The 16,495-nt window shown below is 42.6% G+C and overlaps 1 protein-coding gene across 2 annotated transcripts in view; it reads left to right on the forward strand.

Moving 5' to 3' along the window:
* Positions 1 to 15,636, forward strand: part of OTC (ornithine transcarbamylase) — a 96,383-nt gene extending 80,747 nt beyond the window's left edge. Inside the window, exons 9-10 of one of the 2 annotated variants that reach the window (XM_089673914.1) lie at positions 9,395 to 9,532; positions 14,338 to 14,478. In XM_089673914.1, coding sequence (XP_089530040.1) covers positions 9,395 to 9,532; positions 14,338 to 14,433 — 234 coding nt within the window. In that variant the 3' untranslated portion in view covers positions 14,434 to 14,478. Of the gene's footprint in view, positions 1 to 9,394; positions 9,533 to 14,337; positions 14,479 to 15,405 lie in introns of those variants that run through there. The other variant, XM_089673915.1, reaches the window with a different exon arrangement.
* Positions 15,637 to 16,495: the final 859 nt, after the last annotated feature.

Below are 16,495 nucleotides of genomic sequence, written 5' to 3' on the forward strand. Positions count from 1 at the left end.
ATACCCCTAACTAAAATCTAGTGGAACCAATTTCCTTCAGAGGTCACCTAATTGGTAGTCTACCTGTGTGTAATTTAATCTCAGTAAAAATACAGCTGTTCTGTGAAGTCCTCAGAAGTTTGTTAGAGAACATTAGTGGACAAACAGCATCATGAAGGTAAAATAGGAATAATCAATTAGCAATGTTTATCAGGGTATACAGTCATGAGTAGTATGCTTCAACTATTTAACTGCAGCAAGAGGGAGCAGAAAAGGCTTTTTGACTTATCAGTTCCCTCCATGCCACCAGTGCCGCAACGGGGCATACAGAGAATTATGTTAATATATATTCTGGCACAAATAGATATAAGTACCCCATGTTGCATAATAATGTCATCAGAAGAGAAAAGGTCCCTTTAACTAGAGATTGCGACTTGAGACCTATGATGTTTAAAGTTCCTGATATGGAGGTATCCACTGTCTTCTGCTAGCAATGGTGGGGCCCATAAGCATTAGTGAACTCTGGTAATTCAATTAAGTTAATCAGATGAGCTGTGGTACTGCTCAAAACAAAGGTCTCCTGGTAACTGTGGTGTAAAGGTGTCTGCATGCAGTGTCTCTAGAGTGATTACAGAAAGAGGTTGGGCATCATTCTATCCTATCCTATGCTATGGAGAGTACAGCCTCCTAGGAACAAGCATTCTTGCCTAGGCTCTTGGCTGTTTGCAGGGATGTGCAGAGTTACCGCCTTGTGGCCTGTCAGCATGGAAAGCAGAGATGTCTGTGTGAAAATCGGGCACTGCCAGTCATGATGTAGAGAAGCTGATGCAATCCTCATGTGTTCTGATCAGCATCACTGCTGTGCTGAATTGATGTGCAGAACCCTGCAGCAGTAGGCCAGCAATCTGTCTCTGGAGGAGAATGGCATTTCCCCTGTGTTTAGTTCTGAATTCTGCACCAAAAGAGAGAGACAGTCCCTTGCTCTTCCAGCATCCTTCTGGTTCGCCAGCTATCTGGTAGTGTAGTTCAATCAGCATTCAGAAATACAGTATGTATGGCTATAGGACTACAAGTCCCAAGATTGTATGCTGTTAGAAGAACTGGATCCACTCTGCTAACAGGAAGTGATGTAGCAGTCCCATTACTGGGCACTAGGGGAAAAAGGATTAATCAGAGCCTCATCTCTAAATGTCCCTGAAATGCATAATTTATAGCCAGCACCTGGATACACATAATTTAGAATTGGCCCTGTGGACACCACCCAGATCTACAAACTTTGATTGAGAAACCTAAGGAGTCAGGCAGAATAAAGTCATCTGAGCTATTACTGCAGCCAGTTAGTTGCAGTTACAGATTGGATATTCTGACAGCCACAGGTCCTGGACACCAGAATACAAAAGCCTGTAAGCAGGTGCTTACAGGGTGTCTATGTATTTTAAGCCCTGCATAAAATTCCTGTGTTAATGACAGCTCTGTGATTGCAGTAAGCAGTTAGTAAGCCACCCAGGTGGGAAGGAGTTAAGCCAGGTTCTGAATTCTTCCAGGCCTTCTGGTCTCTGCCCTCCACCTTGTGCTGCTCAGAGCTCTGAGCCATGGCCTGCTTGGGAACGAGAGGAGAGGTCCAGTAGAAATAAGTAAGCTTCAGCAACATTCTGAACACCTTGGGGAATATCCCCTGGAACTAGGACTCTTCACCACTATGGACTCTTACCTTGGAAGGTATGCACTGGGCAGCCTATGTTAGTCAGATGAAGACTGTTATTGCTCTGTTGGACTGTATGATTGAGAATACTCAGTAAAGTTCCATTAACAGTTTAATTCATGGTCTGAAGTTACTGCAAGCGGGCGCTTGGTGGTATATGACGTATCAGAAGGGCCCGTCACATACACATGGGTTGAAGTGGAGAACATGCAACAAATGTAAGACAATGATATGACAGGCAGACAGAGGGCTATCAAGCAGGACAGCATCTGCGTGGCAACGACCCTAGGGACCTGGTTGTGGGTACAGAGGCAATTAACCCAGTTAAGTTGTTCACCCAGGGGGTTCGCACAGTGTCATGGCAGAACCTGTATTCTATCACTGGGAGTGAGGTGATAGGAGAGATGAAGTGGTGAAACAGGACATTGCTCTGTGGTGTCTCCTTCAAAATGTCACGTTCCAAACAAAGGTGTATGCATCATGGGACAGTATGGTGTGTGCAGCAAAGCTTCAGGGTATGATGCAGATACATCGGTTGTACAGCTCTTGTCTAACTCACGGTGCAATCTTAATATTGAACCCCACATGAATGCGGCCCTGTCTGGTCCCAAGTATTAGTGATCACGTACACCGGAGGAAGAGAGAGAGTAAAGGCCCTATGCGCACGGTGAGGTGGCCCTGCCCACCAATCAAGTATTTTTCCCTTTTTCAGACATCTTTTCTCTCGTGTGGCTGGTTTAAGAGCCCAACTACCCTGCTGTAAGGTAGAATCAGACCCTGACCGATCATGCATTGCACAGTAGCAAACCACACTGTACAATGTGTTGGTCCAGATGGACAATTTCTTGGTCCAATGACAAAAATGCACTAAACATGCAGCAGGTGTGTTGCCAGGTGCTTCAGTAACAGCCATTCATGTAAATTACTGCAGTGTGAATATCTTCATTAGATGAGTTTCTTCATTAGGTGTTAATGTCTTGAATGTCTGTATGTTCTGGAGAAAAAGAAAAAGTGATATTTGTTATCTCTGAAGGCTGTTTTCTAAAACGAGCACGCATCTCATATAATATCCTCTGCTATGAAAAATACATAAGTACAGAACCATTTGTAGCACTTTACTAGTCAGCTAGGGGGAGCTAAACTCCAATTATTAGCAAAGAGGGCTAGCAGGGGTCAAATTATGGTCAAAGCTGAGAGGCTTTGCAGACCAGCCCTCTGGAATTTCCCCATGCTGTAGAACTTCAAAGAAAGGTCTAGAAGCATTGGGCGGATCTGAGGATGCCTTATCTGCACTTTTGAGGGATCCTGGCCAATCCCCAACAGGAGGCTTGGCAAGGGGACAGGACAACTCTTAAAAGTGACAGAGTCTGCGCAGCAGCAGGAGAGTTGGAGGAGAGTTCAGTGGAAGAAGAAGATGTGAGGCTGAGGAGCAGGAGCCTGGGACGGGGCCCAGATGGTAGAGGGGCTGACTTCCAAGAAGAAGGACCTGGGAAGTAGGAAAGCTGAGACCTTCACCGGCCCCCAAAGCGAGGACCACCAGTGTAGCAGGTAAGGAGCAGCCCAGCTAGAAGGTCTGGTAGCAGCCACCAGCTGCATAGGAGAAGGACTGAGTGAGTAAACCTGCACCCCCTGGGCCAGAAAGGGGAAGGAGGCACTCTAGTGGGAAGCTGGATTAGCCTGCCACTCAGGACTGTTTCTCTAAATTTGTGGCAAACACCGGATCCCCTGCTCAGGGATTCCTCCAGACAGTGGTACTACAGGAGATGCTGGCTAGTTCTCCAAAAGAAACTGTTTTGCTGTAAAGACTTGTAAATAGTTCCAGGAAGTTGTCCTCGGTTTCTGTGTTCCATTGGGCATCCCATACACCCAGGGGCGGACTGACCATTTGGAAACTCGGGCACTGCCCGAGGGCCCTGGGTCAGTAGGGGGCCCCATGAGATGCCCCTGGTACCTTTTTCATAGGCTTTTGGGCAAGGACACAGGGGCCCCATGATCCCCTATTGCCCGAGGGACCAATGAGTTGTCAGTTCGCCCCTGCATACACCTCTTACTCCATCCAAGTTCAATTCCCCGAAAACAAGCTGAAGGACTGGTTACTGACTCCTGGACGCAAGTCGGTGTGGAAAAGCGTGTTGCCTGGCTATGCAGGACTAAACGAGGACCCAAAGTTTTCTACTCCTAAAGGGGTAGTGCTACACATTTATAACTCAGGAAAGGTCAGTTCACCATTGAGGAAGCTATACAGTCAGCAAGAACTGTATATCATCTGTTGTAAAAGGGTTTTTATTGTTAGGCATTGAAATTATTGGAATTCTCACATTCTTGTGTGAAAGTTGTCTATCAACAAGAAAGCATCTGGGCACATGCACTTAAAGAGAGATAAAAGATCCACATTAGATTGTGATTCAGCCTGGATTGCCCTAGTCTACGTCTTGCTGAAATTGCTCTTCTTCATCTGTAGATTGTAATGGGAATGAATGAGTGACCAGATTATATTGTATTAAGATTTGTTTGTTTTGTTGCCCTGACGCAAATGTTTATAGATGGATTTTTTGCTAACCACCAGGATTGAATATTTACCAGGAAAATGTTCTCCTTTCTTGCTAACTAATTCTGGCCAGTGGTACATTCTCTCCAGGAAGAGAGTAACTTGCATATTGATTAGCTTTTGCAGTGTTGATGGTGCAAAGCAAATATTCGTTGTTTGATTGAGTGATTGTCAAGGAGTGAACCTCTGTGTCACCAATAGCAGAGAGAGACTGTTACCTGTACTGACTTCTCTTCTCTAGAGATGCTGCTGGTGCTAATGTTGGGTTGCAGTCAGGGGCGGACTGACAACTCATGGGGCCCCCGGGCAATAGGGGATCATGGGGCCCCTGTGTCCTTGCCTAAGCTCAAAAAAGCCTACTAAAAAAGGTACCAGGGGCATCTCATGGGGCCCCCTACTGACTCGGGCCCTAAGGCAGCACCCGAGTTTCCAAATGGTCAGTCAGCCCCCAGCTATTGGGACAGCCAACATTTAAGGCAGGACCAAAACACAGTGTCAAAGCATGAAGCAACAACAACTTGCAAAGCCATCCAAAACTGGGCCCCCAGCTACATCACTAACCTAGTCTCAAAATACCAACCAGATCGCTCTATTTGTTACTCCCAAGACCTCCTGCTTTCTTGTTCCCTTGTCACCTCCTCCCATGCTCACCTATAGAACTTCTCCAGAGCCTCTCCCATCCTCTGGAACTCTCTAACCCAATCTGTCCAACTATGTCCTACTCTGTCCACTTTTAAGTGTTCCCTAAAATCTGTTCTCTTCAGAGAAGCCTATCCTGCCTCCACCTAACAACTGTACATGTATTTTCTCCATCAGCTCATTCCCAACAGTTATTACCTTTTGTATCACTTGACCCTCCCTTTTAAATTGTAAGCTCTAACGAGCAGGGCCCTCTGATTCCTCTTGTATTGAATTGTAGTGTAACTGTACTGTCTGCTCCCATGTTGTAAAGCATTGTGTAAACTGTTGACACTATATAATTCTTGTATATTAATAATAAGAATGAAGCAGAGATGAAGGTAGGACAAACTGAAGAACAAAGCTTTCAGCAGACAAATGAAGGTGAATAACAGTCCAAGTTTTAACCAGGGTGTTTTCCAAGGATGGCCTGAGAGACAGATGCTGAGTACAAGCCATGCTGTACTCAGCATCTTCCATTGTCCTAAAACACAATGGCAGCTTGGCAACTCCAGGTGAAGACTCATTTAAACAAGCACTAATCTGGGTAATTAATCCCAGTTTAAGCTGTTCTAACAAAGTCAGGCGTGCATCTGAAGCATGGCCACACAGTAAGGCCTCCTTCACACGGGGTGTTCTACAGCGTATGCCTGTGCAAGGCCATGTTTTGTCCACATAGGGATGCACAGGTATTCTGTGCATCCCCATGCAAGCATTTCCATTGATTTCAATTGGGGTGCAGTGGCTGCATGGACACAGCTGCTACTCCCAATTTGACAGCTGTGTGGGTTTGGGTGCATGTCCCTGAATTCACACTGTCTGCATTCAGGGCTGTGCACCGGCCACCCGCACAGATGCAAGATTGGAAGCAGCAGCTATGTTAGTGCAGCTGCTGCATTCCATTTGACATCAATGGGAATGCTTGCATGCGGATGCACAGAACACCTGTGCTTCTCTGTATGGGTAAATGGAGCCTTTGCATGGGCGTACCCTCTAACATGCTCCATGTGAAAAAGGCCTAATGCCGAAAACTAGCCAGCAAGTGATGGGGTCAAGAATCTAAACACAACAGGTTACTACATGTCAGGAAGAATATAAGTGGTACACAGCTTTGGGCTAATTGTTTCAGTGTTGAATAGTACTTGAAGGAATACTACGTTTTCTGCACTGGTACACTTTGCCAAGATGAACTTGGCTCATGGATATTTATTCTCCATTGCTATTAGGCTACCTAAAGACTTTTCCAGGTTAATCCAGGATTAGGGAATAAACATTTTAAGTTATAATAAGGCTTAGGGTAAAGTGTTAAAGCATAGTTGTATGGACTAGGTAAAGGGTTAACATTAAGTTACATTTTAAGGAGTTAAAGTATATGTAAACCCAGTCACTAAAATATCATATGTAGCACCCTCCTAGGTACCTGGGGGGAGCTAGACCAGGCCCAGACCTAGGGGGTGCTGAGGTGGGCTATGCCCCCCCAGATTTTAGTTGTGCCCTCCCAGACCTCTGAGAAGGGGGCACTCTAAGGGAGCAACTGATGTAAGGGGACACTCTGCTGGGGACAGTTGATGTAAGGGGGCACTCTGTGGGGGCAGTTGATATTAGGGGACACTCCCATCGGGACAGTTGATGTAAGAGGGAGCTCTGATGGAGACAGTTGATGTAAAGGGGGCACTCTGAGGGGGGCAATTGATGTAAGGGGACTACGTGATGAGGCAGTTGATGTAAGGGGGAACTCTGATGTGGGCATTTTATGTAAGGGGTACTCTGATGGGGACACCTGATGTAAGGAGGAACACTTAAAGGAGCCTTGATGTAAGGAGAAACCCCGAGAACAACTCCTGATATATGGAGGGACTGTGTTAGGGACACCTGATATAAGGGGGCACAGGTTCCGTTTAATCACCCTAAACAAAATTCACTCCTGTACCACCTCTGCACTACCTGTCAGAGGATACTTCCAGGTTATGACTCCATGGTACAGCAGTGTGCCGAGTGAACAGTGAATATTGGTTCCACGCATTCCTGTAACATTACTGATATTATGCCCCCTGACTTTTTTTTTACTGCACCCCCAGATCAGATAGGCTAAATCTGGCCCTAAGCTAGACTCCAATTGTTAGCTAGGGCTGAGTAGTAGCTGAGTAGCAGCCTGGGAGTAATAGCTAGCAGGGGGTCAAAATTGGGTCAGAGGTGAGAGGCTCTGCAGACCAGCTTTCTGGGATTTCCCCCTGCTCTAGAACTTTGGAGAAAAGTCTAGAAGCAGTGGGTGGATCTAAGGAGTGGTTGATCTGCTCTTTTGCAGGAGCCTGGCCAATCCCCAACAGGAAGCTTTGTAAGGGGCCAGGACAACCTTTAAAGGTGATTGAGCCTGCTCAGCTGCAGGAGAGTTCAGGTGGAAGAGAGAGAAGGATGAGAAAGGCTGCAGGCAGGAGCCTGTGAGGGGGGCCAGATGGAGAGGGGCTGCCCTGCAGGCAGAGGACCTTGAGAAACTGAAAACTTGGGACTTCACTGGCCCCCAGAGAGAGGACCACCTGTGTGGCAGGGAAGGAGCAGCCCAACTATAAATATAAATAAAATGGTGTAGCGCTCTTTCTGTATAAAACATAAACGAATAAACATATATATACAAATCAGTGAAAATAATGAATAAATTATGATCTGACCCTCCAGGAATCTAACATAATACTGCCAAAAAACGTGAATAAACGCGAATATGACAACTTGGTCCTAAATTGGACCCAATATAATGAATAAAAACTCATCCCCCCAATCCCAAAATTGGGATTATAGAACCATAAATAAAGTGCAATGAACAGTGTATCCCAAAATAGGGGCTAAATCCTACATAAAGTGACAAGTGCTCAAACTCAAAAAAGCAATATACACATGATAAACATACTCAAAACCTCTGTAAAATCTCAACAATTCATATGTAGAAAAAACTGTATAATGAAATATACATAAAATAGTGAGATAAAAATATATATATAATAAAGAGCGTCCAATAAAGTGCAAAACTGCAAGAGGTGATCCAATATTCAAGGACATGCAGGTGATATGGTGCATGCGTGTACAAGCCGATATGAATCCTTAAATGGCTAAAATGCCCCTTCACCTCCTTACTGCGACCCAATGGGCCAGTGCGCCTTTCGGATCACACCAGGATCCTTCACGGATAACTCCTCAATATACAATATCCAGAGAAAATCCCCATCAATGGTGGCTCATAAACATCAAAGGTTCCCCTTGCAAAGATAGGTACCGCAATACAGCCAACTTACTCACACGGATCATATAATTGCCATGAAAGAAGAAGAGAGATCCTCCACAGTGTAACACTGTATCGTACAGAGGAGAGCGCAGAACATGTGTTTTTCTCTTGTTTTCAAAGCACTGACACTGTACTAATGGCACTGCGCAGGAAGGGGTTAACATGTGGGGCAATCAAAGGGTTAACTGTGTGCTGTTTTACTATGTGCTGTGTGTGTGCTTCACTGTAAGCACACTGCTTTGCATGGCTTTGCTATGAAAAGCCATGCATAGCAGTGTGCAGGACCTGATAGGGGAGAGAACTGTATTGTTTACTTACAGTTCTATCCCTTTGTCGGTAATGCTCCTTGATCACCGAGTGTCGGCATGTAAGCACCGGGTGGGACCCGGTGCTTGACAGCTGAGGCTGCGAATAGCGCCCCCCTACCCAGAGATGCGAAATCACGTATATATACATGATTTTGCGCACCTGTGCCACCCTGTAGCAGCATTACTGCTATAGGGCAGATGGGAAGTGGTTAAAGGATAAGCTCATATTCCGGTTGTAACATGTTCCAAATGGACCAGCCCCTGCACCCCCACAATCCCTGTTGTGACAGATAGCGGAGGATCTTCTCGTCCCTGCTAGCTGTCACAATTTTTAACTCACAGTATTCTGTGAATATGAAAACTACAAGTCCCCACAGTTTTTGCAGCTGTCGGCTTGTAGTTTTCAATGAACTACCATGGCACTACACAGCCAGTTCTTTGAGTATCTGCTCGCCCATGCAATGCTTTAGAGGTTCCAGAAACAAAAAATACTAAATGCACATATTTTTACCTGCAAAAATGTGCATTTATTATTTTTTGTTAAAAGGTTAACTTATCCTTTAATGTTCTCCTTTCAGTGTACCCTCACCCAGGATCTCATCTCTCAATTCTCTTGGCTACCCAAAAGGGGAAGAAATGTTGCATTCTCTACTGTTACATAATTAACCCCCGTTAATTAAAAAAAAAACAACAAAAAAAACCAATGGAATTATGGAATCTAAAATATTTTCAGGAGCTCAAACTCCTATTAATCCCTTTACAACCGCCCAACATATATGTGCGACAGCAAAAGGGTGGACTTTAACAACCACACACCGCAAATCTAAAAAATTCATGATGAATAGGTACACAAATGTTCTGTTTATACAGTACATGTTATATGTTTTCCTCTTGCTTTTCCTTAGACTGCAAAACTAGCTGCTCCCAACTGGATATTTCTTCACTGTTTGCCAAGAAAGCCTGAAGAAGTTGATGATGAGGTTTTCTACTGTCCCAAATCATTGGTTTTCCAAGAAGCAGAAAACAGAAAGTGGACTATCATGGTATGATTGATCAGAAATATGTTTAAGCTAAGCCCTTCTGCTCCAGCACTAGTCTATTTCATATACAATTTTTGTTTTTTCATGCCTGTGCAGAGCACTTTTCAGATATGCAGCTTAATGGCTGTATGTAGTGTACACATGGTGATAACTGTAACAAGCAGTAGCTGTTTGGTTCTCTAGCACTTCCTTTTACTTATACTTTGCACACTTGCGCAATGATATCTCCACTTTAAAGTGATTGTAAACCTCTGCAATAAAAAATGAACAGAACATATCACTCTATAGTGTGTATTATCCCCAATCCATAACACACAGAGTGATTTCTGTCTGCTCAGTCATTTCTCTGCTATTTGCATGATTAATTTCTGACAGTCTATGCTGATACCACAGAATCTGGGAAGATTGGGTCTGCCTCCCTCCAGCACACAGAAGGTGGGTGTTTTTCCCTTCACTCACATCCCAGATTACACACACATATATGCTGTGAAGTGTGTAACATCAGCTGTTCTCCCCCTGCCTGCTGGACCTGAGAAATAGCCTTTGATCTGTGTGTTTTAGAAGGCTATAGAGAAGAGAGGGTCATATACTGTATAAACAGGTACAACTTACAATATGTAGAAGGATGTGTTGATCTCTGTTTATAACTTGAGGCTTGTCACTTCAGTGGGTATATATAAAGGTTTACAACTGCTTTAATCCTGGTTAATGGTAGTAATTCTGACACCACAAATACATTTCAAACAAAGTATAAAGTATAGTGACTGTATAAAACAATATAGCATAGAGATAATAAAGGTGCAGCGCTATAGGTAAAAGCAATGTCATACAAATATCAATATAGACACAATTTTGCAATATATATAATAATAAAGTATAAAACAAGACCTAAGCTATTATAAAAACAGGCAGTTAGAAAACGCACCTAGTTAGAAATTATTTTTCATCAGTCTGTTCAGAGAATGACAGGCCTGAGGGGGAAAAGTGGTCTTTTTTTCCCTGGCTCATTACTAAAAAGATACGAGAAAAACAGATATAGAGCATACACAGAAAAGAACCATTTGTGGTGCTAAGTAATTTGTGTGAAATTTGTTAATAACAAGAAAATTAGTAAAATAGATACCCTGCAGCCAGCAACAATAGACTCCCGGAGCAACAAAGAACCTCGGTAACAAAAGCAAAAATTGATCCTCCACCAGCAAACATAGACCATGCAAAAATAGATCCCCTCCAGAGACAATAGATTCCCCAGCAGCCAGCATCAATAGACCTTCCAGCACACACCAGCACCCTTTGCCATTACATATATTAATGGAGGTGCTGGAACTCAACGTTCCCGCTGAAAAAAGGCCCTGTACTTAACTATTCTGACATTCGTCAGAGTGCAATGACTACAGCTGGAAAATTTCTATATACTGTAGATTTACCCTGTTATTCTTTACAATATTGCACCTCTTCTGATATATCATATACTGTACTGCAACTATTTGTGACACCTCATGGCAAACTTATTAGAGCTTCTTTGGGTTTGATAGAAAGACTCCAAATCCAGAGCATTCTGTTGTTGTTGGACTTAATTGTGAATTGATGGCTTTTATTGCATTTTAGTTATTGTCACACACAGTGTGGCAATATTTAAGACCACCTTAGAGGATGCAGACTTATCTGGTACATTGTGGGCTATTATGTCACATTATGTTAACATGCTCTGCATTAATGAAATGCTACTGCACTGCAATGGACCTCAATGCATGGTATGTGTACTATTGGATGTTACCTTGTGTTGTGTGTTGGCGTTACTGAAATTTGAGTTGGGGTGCCATTCACAATGAGTGGAACTGTAATACACATAGAGCTGTGGGTTGATGTCCATTGTGATAATGCACATAATGATTTGTGGTACTCAAATGCAGTGCAGTTCCATTTTAAGTAATAACAAAGTTCACTGAACAAACAGGTTCATAGCAGAACTGTAAAAATTGCTCTGGACCATAAGGGGTAAACATGTGTGGAAGCCGAAGTGGTTAAGGAGCGGGGAGCCGCATCCTTAACTACTGATCACTGGTTCTCCGGTGATCTCCAGCTGAAGTGTAAACAAAACAGTTGCCCTGCAGGTATCAGTTACTTGGTATCGATGAGTACAAAAATAGAAAGTATCGGTACTCGCTGTAAAAAAATGTTATTGGTGCATCCCTAGTTTGGTGGTTTTCGAACATTTTAGTTAGGCTGATATGTTCGGCTTCTGCAGCATCTATCTATCAATTTGAGCTTGTCCAGTCAGAGGTTGCCTTGTATTCATTGAGAAAAATACAAGGCATTCTGTGAATTGTGCATGGGACCCAAAAGTCAGTGAGGATCACTATAGTAGCAATGGCTGCTGCAGCAATTTTTTGCTTCCACAGCAGTCGCACAGCTATGGAATATGTATATGTACATTGGTCCATGCTGGACCAGTGTAACTATGCAAAAAATACCTTAAATTCAGCTTTAAAGCCCAACTCCTATGAAAATTATTTTATCATTTTCAATAGAGTGGGTAAGAGTAAGAATCTCTGTCAAGGCAATTCTGATGTCTCTGCCCTCCTTGGAGAATATTTCTCCCCAGTTGATATTCCACTGTCACTGAAACATGAAGTGAGAGTAGACACAGTGCAATAAAAAACTTTCAGTGGTTCTGACCCTTACCCACCATATTAAATAATTGTTCTTCCTGCTGTGATTGAAACTTTTCAACTGCACAAAAAGTGACAGTAAATCTACCCAATGCAGACAGAGACATTAGTTAAAACCAGACAGAGGATCCAACACTTTTCCACTCTTCACTACAAAATTGAAAAAATGTTTTGGCTGGAGATGATCTTTAATAATCCTTCAGATTCCAAATGCATTATTCACTTATCTGCCATCATTTATTTTAGAATATTATACACAATTCTTGCAATGTGCTGTGTCAGCACTGTTTATGTGGTTTTTAATGGCACTGTGCTATACAAGCTAAATGATTTGTATCCAGCAAATACATCTGGGATTAGCTAGTTGGTCCCAAAGGGACCACTTGGTTGCCGATCGCGCTGTTGCCTCGTCATAATTTTGCATACTAAAGCAATACGTTTTTAATGCATTCAAAGTTGTTCTCTTAAAAAAAAAGATAATAAGGTATCGCAGACACTGTGGCAGACAAATGGCTGTTATTGGCTTGCTTATATGTACAGGCACTGAGTTTTATTGCATTTGCCTGGTAGAGTGCAATTTTCGACACCTTCATTACTACCTCAATGTAGGACCACAAGGACATGTTCTTGTTTTGCTGGTGGAGAATGAGATGACTATTCCTACTGATATAGAGAAAATGGAGAAAATGTGTGGCCAACAATTATACAGGGAAAAGTAGCCCCCATGTCTTTGCCACCTATAGTCACTTGCCTACTGTTCTTAATAGAAAAAATAGCAATATGTAGGAACATTTGCCTTCTAACTATGATGGATAAATAGAGGATCATTTGCTATAGGGGACGTGCAAGATAGTGTCAAGTGGAGTGGGTTAAAGACCCATTTCATCCTGTCCTGTACAAATCCTTTAAATATTAGGGGATATTACTCAGGAAGACAGAGAGTTGATCAGGGGTAGAATGAGGTACCAGCTTAAATAGATCATGTTGGGGGATCTGGAAGATCTAAATCCCCTGCTACAGCCATGGCAGTCAGCATTTCCTTGAATTCAAAATAGCAGAATCACTCAACCCTTCTGGATTTCCGTAGGAAAAAATTAAGAATATGAGGCAAATGGCTACATTACATTTCATGTAGCCACAGACTTGTAACATACAGTTGTGGCCAAAATTATTCAACCCCCACTGAAATTGAGTGTTTTGGCCAGTTTGACATTGCTTTTGATCATTCAGTCATCTTGCTTACATTTACATTAAAGAGGCACTTGTAGGTCAGACAAATATAACATAACAGTTATAATGAAATAACCACAAATGTCTTTTCTGTGCTCACAGCATTATCAGTTTTATTCAACCCCCAAGTGACATTCAATCTTAGTACTTAGTACAGCATCCTTTTACAGTTATAACAGCTTTTAAACGTGAAGCATAGCTTGACACAAGTGTCTTGCAGCGATCTACGGGTATCTTCGCCCATTCTTCATGGGCAAAGGCCTCCAGTTCAGTCACATTCTTAGGCTTGCGCACTGCAACTGCTTTCTTTAAGTCCCACCAGAGGTTCTCAATCGGATTTAAGTCTGGTGACTGCGATGGCCACTCCAAAATGTTCCAGCCTTTCCTCTGCAACCATGCTCTAGTGGACTTGGAGGTATGCTTGGGATCATTGTCCTGTTGAAAGGTCCAACGTCTCCCAAGCCTCAGGTGTGTGACGGACTGCATCACGTTTCCATCCAATATCTCCTGGTACTGAAGAGAATTCATGGTACCTTGCACACGCTGAAGCTTCCCTGTACCTGCAGAAGCAAAACAGCCCCAAAGCATGATTGACCCTCCACCATGCTTCACAGTAGGCAAGGTGTTCTTTTCATCATAGGCCTTGTTCTTCCTCCTCCAAACATAGCGTTGATCCATGGGCCCAAACAGTTCTAATTTTGTTTCATCAGTCCACAGAACACTATCCCACAACTTTTGTGGTTTGTCCACATGGCTTTTGGCATACTGCAGTCGACTCTTCTTATTCTTTGGAGACAGCAAGGGGGTACGCCTGGGAGTTCTGGCACGGAGGCCTTCATTACGCAGTGTGCGTCTTATTGTCTGGGCTGAAACTTCTGTACCCACATCTGACAAATCTTTTCTCAGTTCCTCAGCAGTCACACGGGGACTTCTCTCCACTCTACGCTTCAGGTAGCGCACAGCAGTCGAAGTCAGCATCTTCTTTCTGCCACGACCAGGTAGCGTTTCAACAGTGCCCTTTGCCTTGAATTTGCGAATGATGCTTCCTAAGGTGTCTCTTGGTATGTTTAACATCTTTGCAATCTTCTTATAGCCATTGCCCTTCCTGTGAAGAGAAATCACCTCTTCTCTTGTCTTCCTGGACCATTCTCTTGCCTTCACCATGTTTGTAACCACACCAGTAAATGTCTAGAAGGAGCTGAGTATCACAGTCATTTTAAAGCTGCCTAATTGGTGCTTATTATGCTTGATTGCTGCTCGGTGACATCCACAGGTGTTTTCAATACCTGATGGAAAGCACCTGTATGAACCTCTGTTCTTCAGAGTGGTAGTCTTTAAGGGGTTGAATAATTGTGGCAATGAAGAAACCACATAAGAACCATTTACTACTGTATTACATAAACAATTGATGTCATTTTAGTTGCATTTGGGTAGTTACAACGTCCTTGTAGGATTTGATTCTGAATACAATTCCAAATGTACACTATAGTCCCTAAACCCCTTTACAGCATTGGGGGTTGAATAATTTTGGCCACAACTGTAGATTATGCAAAATTATTAGCAGTATTAGCATGTAAAATATATCTGATTAAAATTGCTCATATTTTGAATAATTACTAGTCTAAGATATGCCAATCAGCAAGCATAAAAGGCAGCACCTACTTTTCCATCCTTCCAAAAGATCAGTATCAGCTTGGACATAGAACAAGTGATGCAGAATATAAAATCATAAGAAAACTGCATCTGCCCTTGTATGTAGTCATTGTAGAACTACTTCCATTGTTCCCTACATGACCTAGCTATATTCCCAAATATTCATATCTGCCCAGTTTGACCAGTTATACAAAATATCAGGCTACCTAAATCTAACCCTGTATCTGGGGACATGCTTCTCAATCAATGGCCTTAATTATCCTACAGATTAATTGCCATTTTTTTTACCTCCATAACAGTGTTTCATCTTGTCCTCCTTAGGGCGTGATGGTGTCTCTACTGACGGATTACTCACCTCAGTTACTAAGGCCTACATTCTAATTTTCAGCAAATGCCTGAAACACAAGAATGGTAAAAGCGTCAAAACAAATGAATAATTCATTCAAACATGCTGCTAAGTGGTGCTTATTGTACTCTTCTATATAGTTGTTCTCGCTAAAATCAGACTTGGAGATTGCTTGATTGTTCAGATATTAAAAGTTTTGAAAATTGTTTTGCTGTTTATAATTTTATGCTTCTTGTTATTTCATTACTCATTTCATGAGGATATTAGATATTAAATTATCTTATGTGAGTCTGTTTCCCTTATAAACTAGTTTCTAAGCCTTTACACATATTTATTTTGTTTTGGACCTGTAGCAATCCATACACCATGTACATTGCACCACATACTAATTCTTGAAGTTGGATTCTAGTACATATTTCAAACTACATTGAGACAGTGTAGAGAAATGTCTTTTTGATGTACTGGAGCTGGACAGAGAGATGGAGAACAGTGTCCTCATTGGGGTGAAAGGTAAAAGGCCAAAACCACTCTGGGGCTCAACACCACCTTACCTTTCTGTAAGATCAGGGCTGACACAGTTGTTAGCTCAGAAAAATGCATCACTGACAAGAAAAGCAACCTTGTGAGTAATGCAGGCCATAGATGGGTCGAAAAAAACCCCCCGAAAAATCGGTCGTTCAATAGGCTGACGTTACCACCAACGGTAAAAAAAAAATTGGCCGATTTTCGTCTCGTCGACGGCCAGCATTTAATTACTTCTGTCCCTGCAGAGAGCTCCGCTATTATATTTGACATTAAAAAGTATAGCGGTTGCAACACTGTATCTATTTGTATCCATTTCGGATACAGATGTTTTTATTCAGATACAAATAGATACATTGTTGCAACCGCAATACTTTTTCATGTCAAATATAATAGCGGACTGGAATTCTTCTTCTTCTCCTTCTTCTTCTTCTTCTCCTTCTTAATTTTTTTCTTCTTCTTTTTCTTGCAGGTCACGTCTCATGCGCAGATTTTTCTATCGGTAAAGAGATGGGCCAATTTGCCCATCATTACTGCGAAAAT

The sequence above is a fragment of the Staurois parvus genome, unplaced genomic scaffold, assembly GCF_062004578.1.
Source record: "Staurois parvus isolate SC_StPar_1 unplaced genomic scaffold, SC_StPar_1.0 ptg000145l, whole genome shotgun sequence".
NCBI classification, from domain to species: Eukaryota; Metazoa; Chordata; class Amphibia; order Anura; family Ranidae; genus Staurois; species Staurois parvus.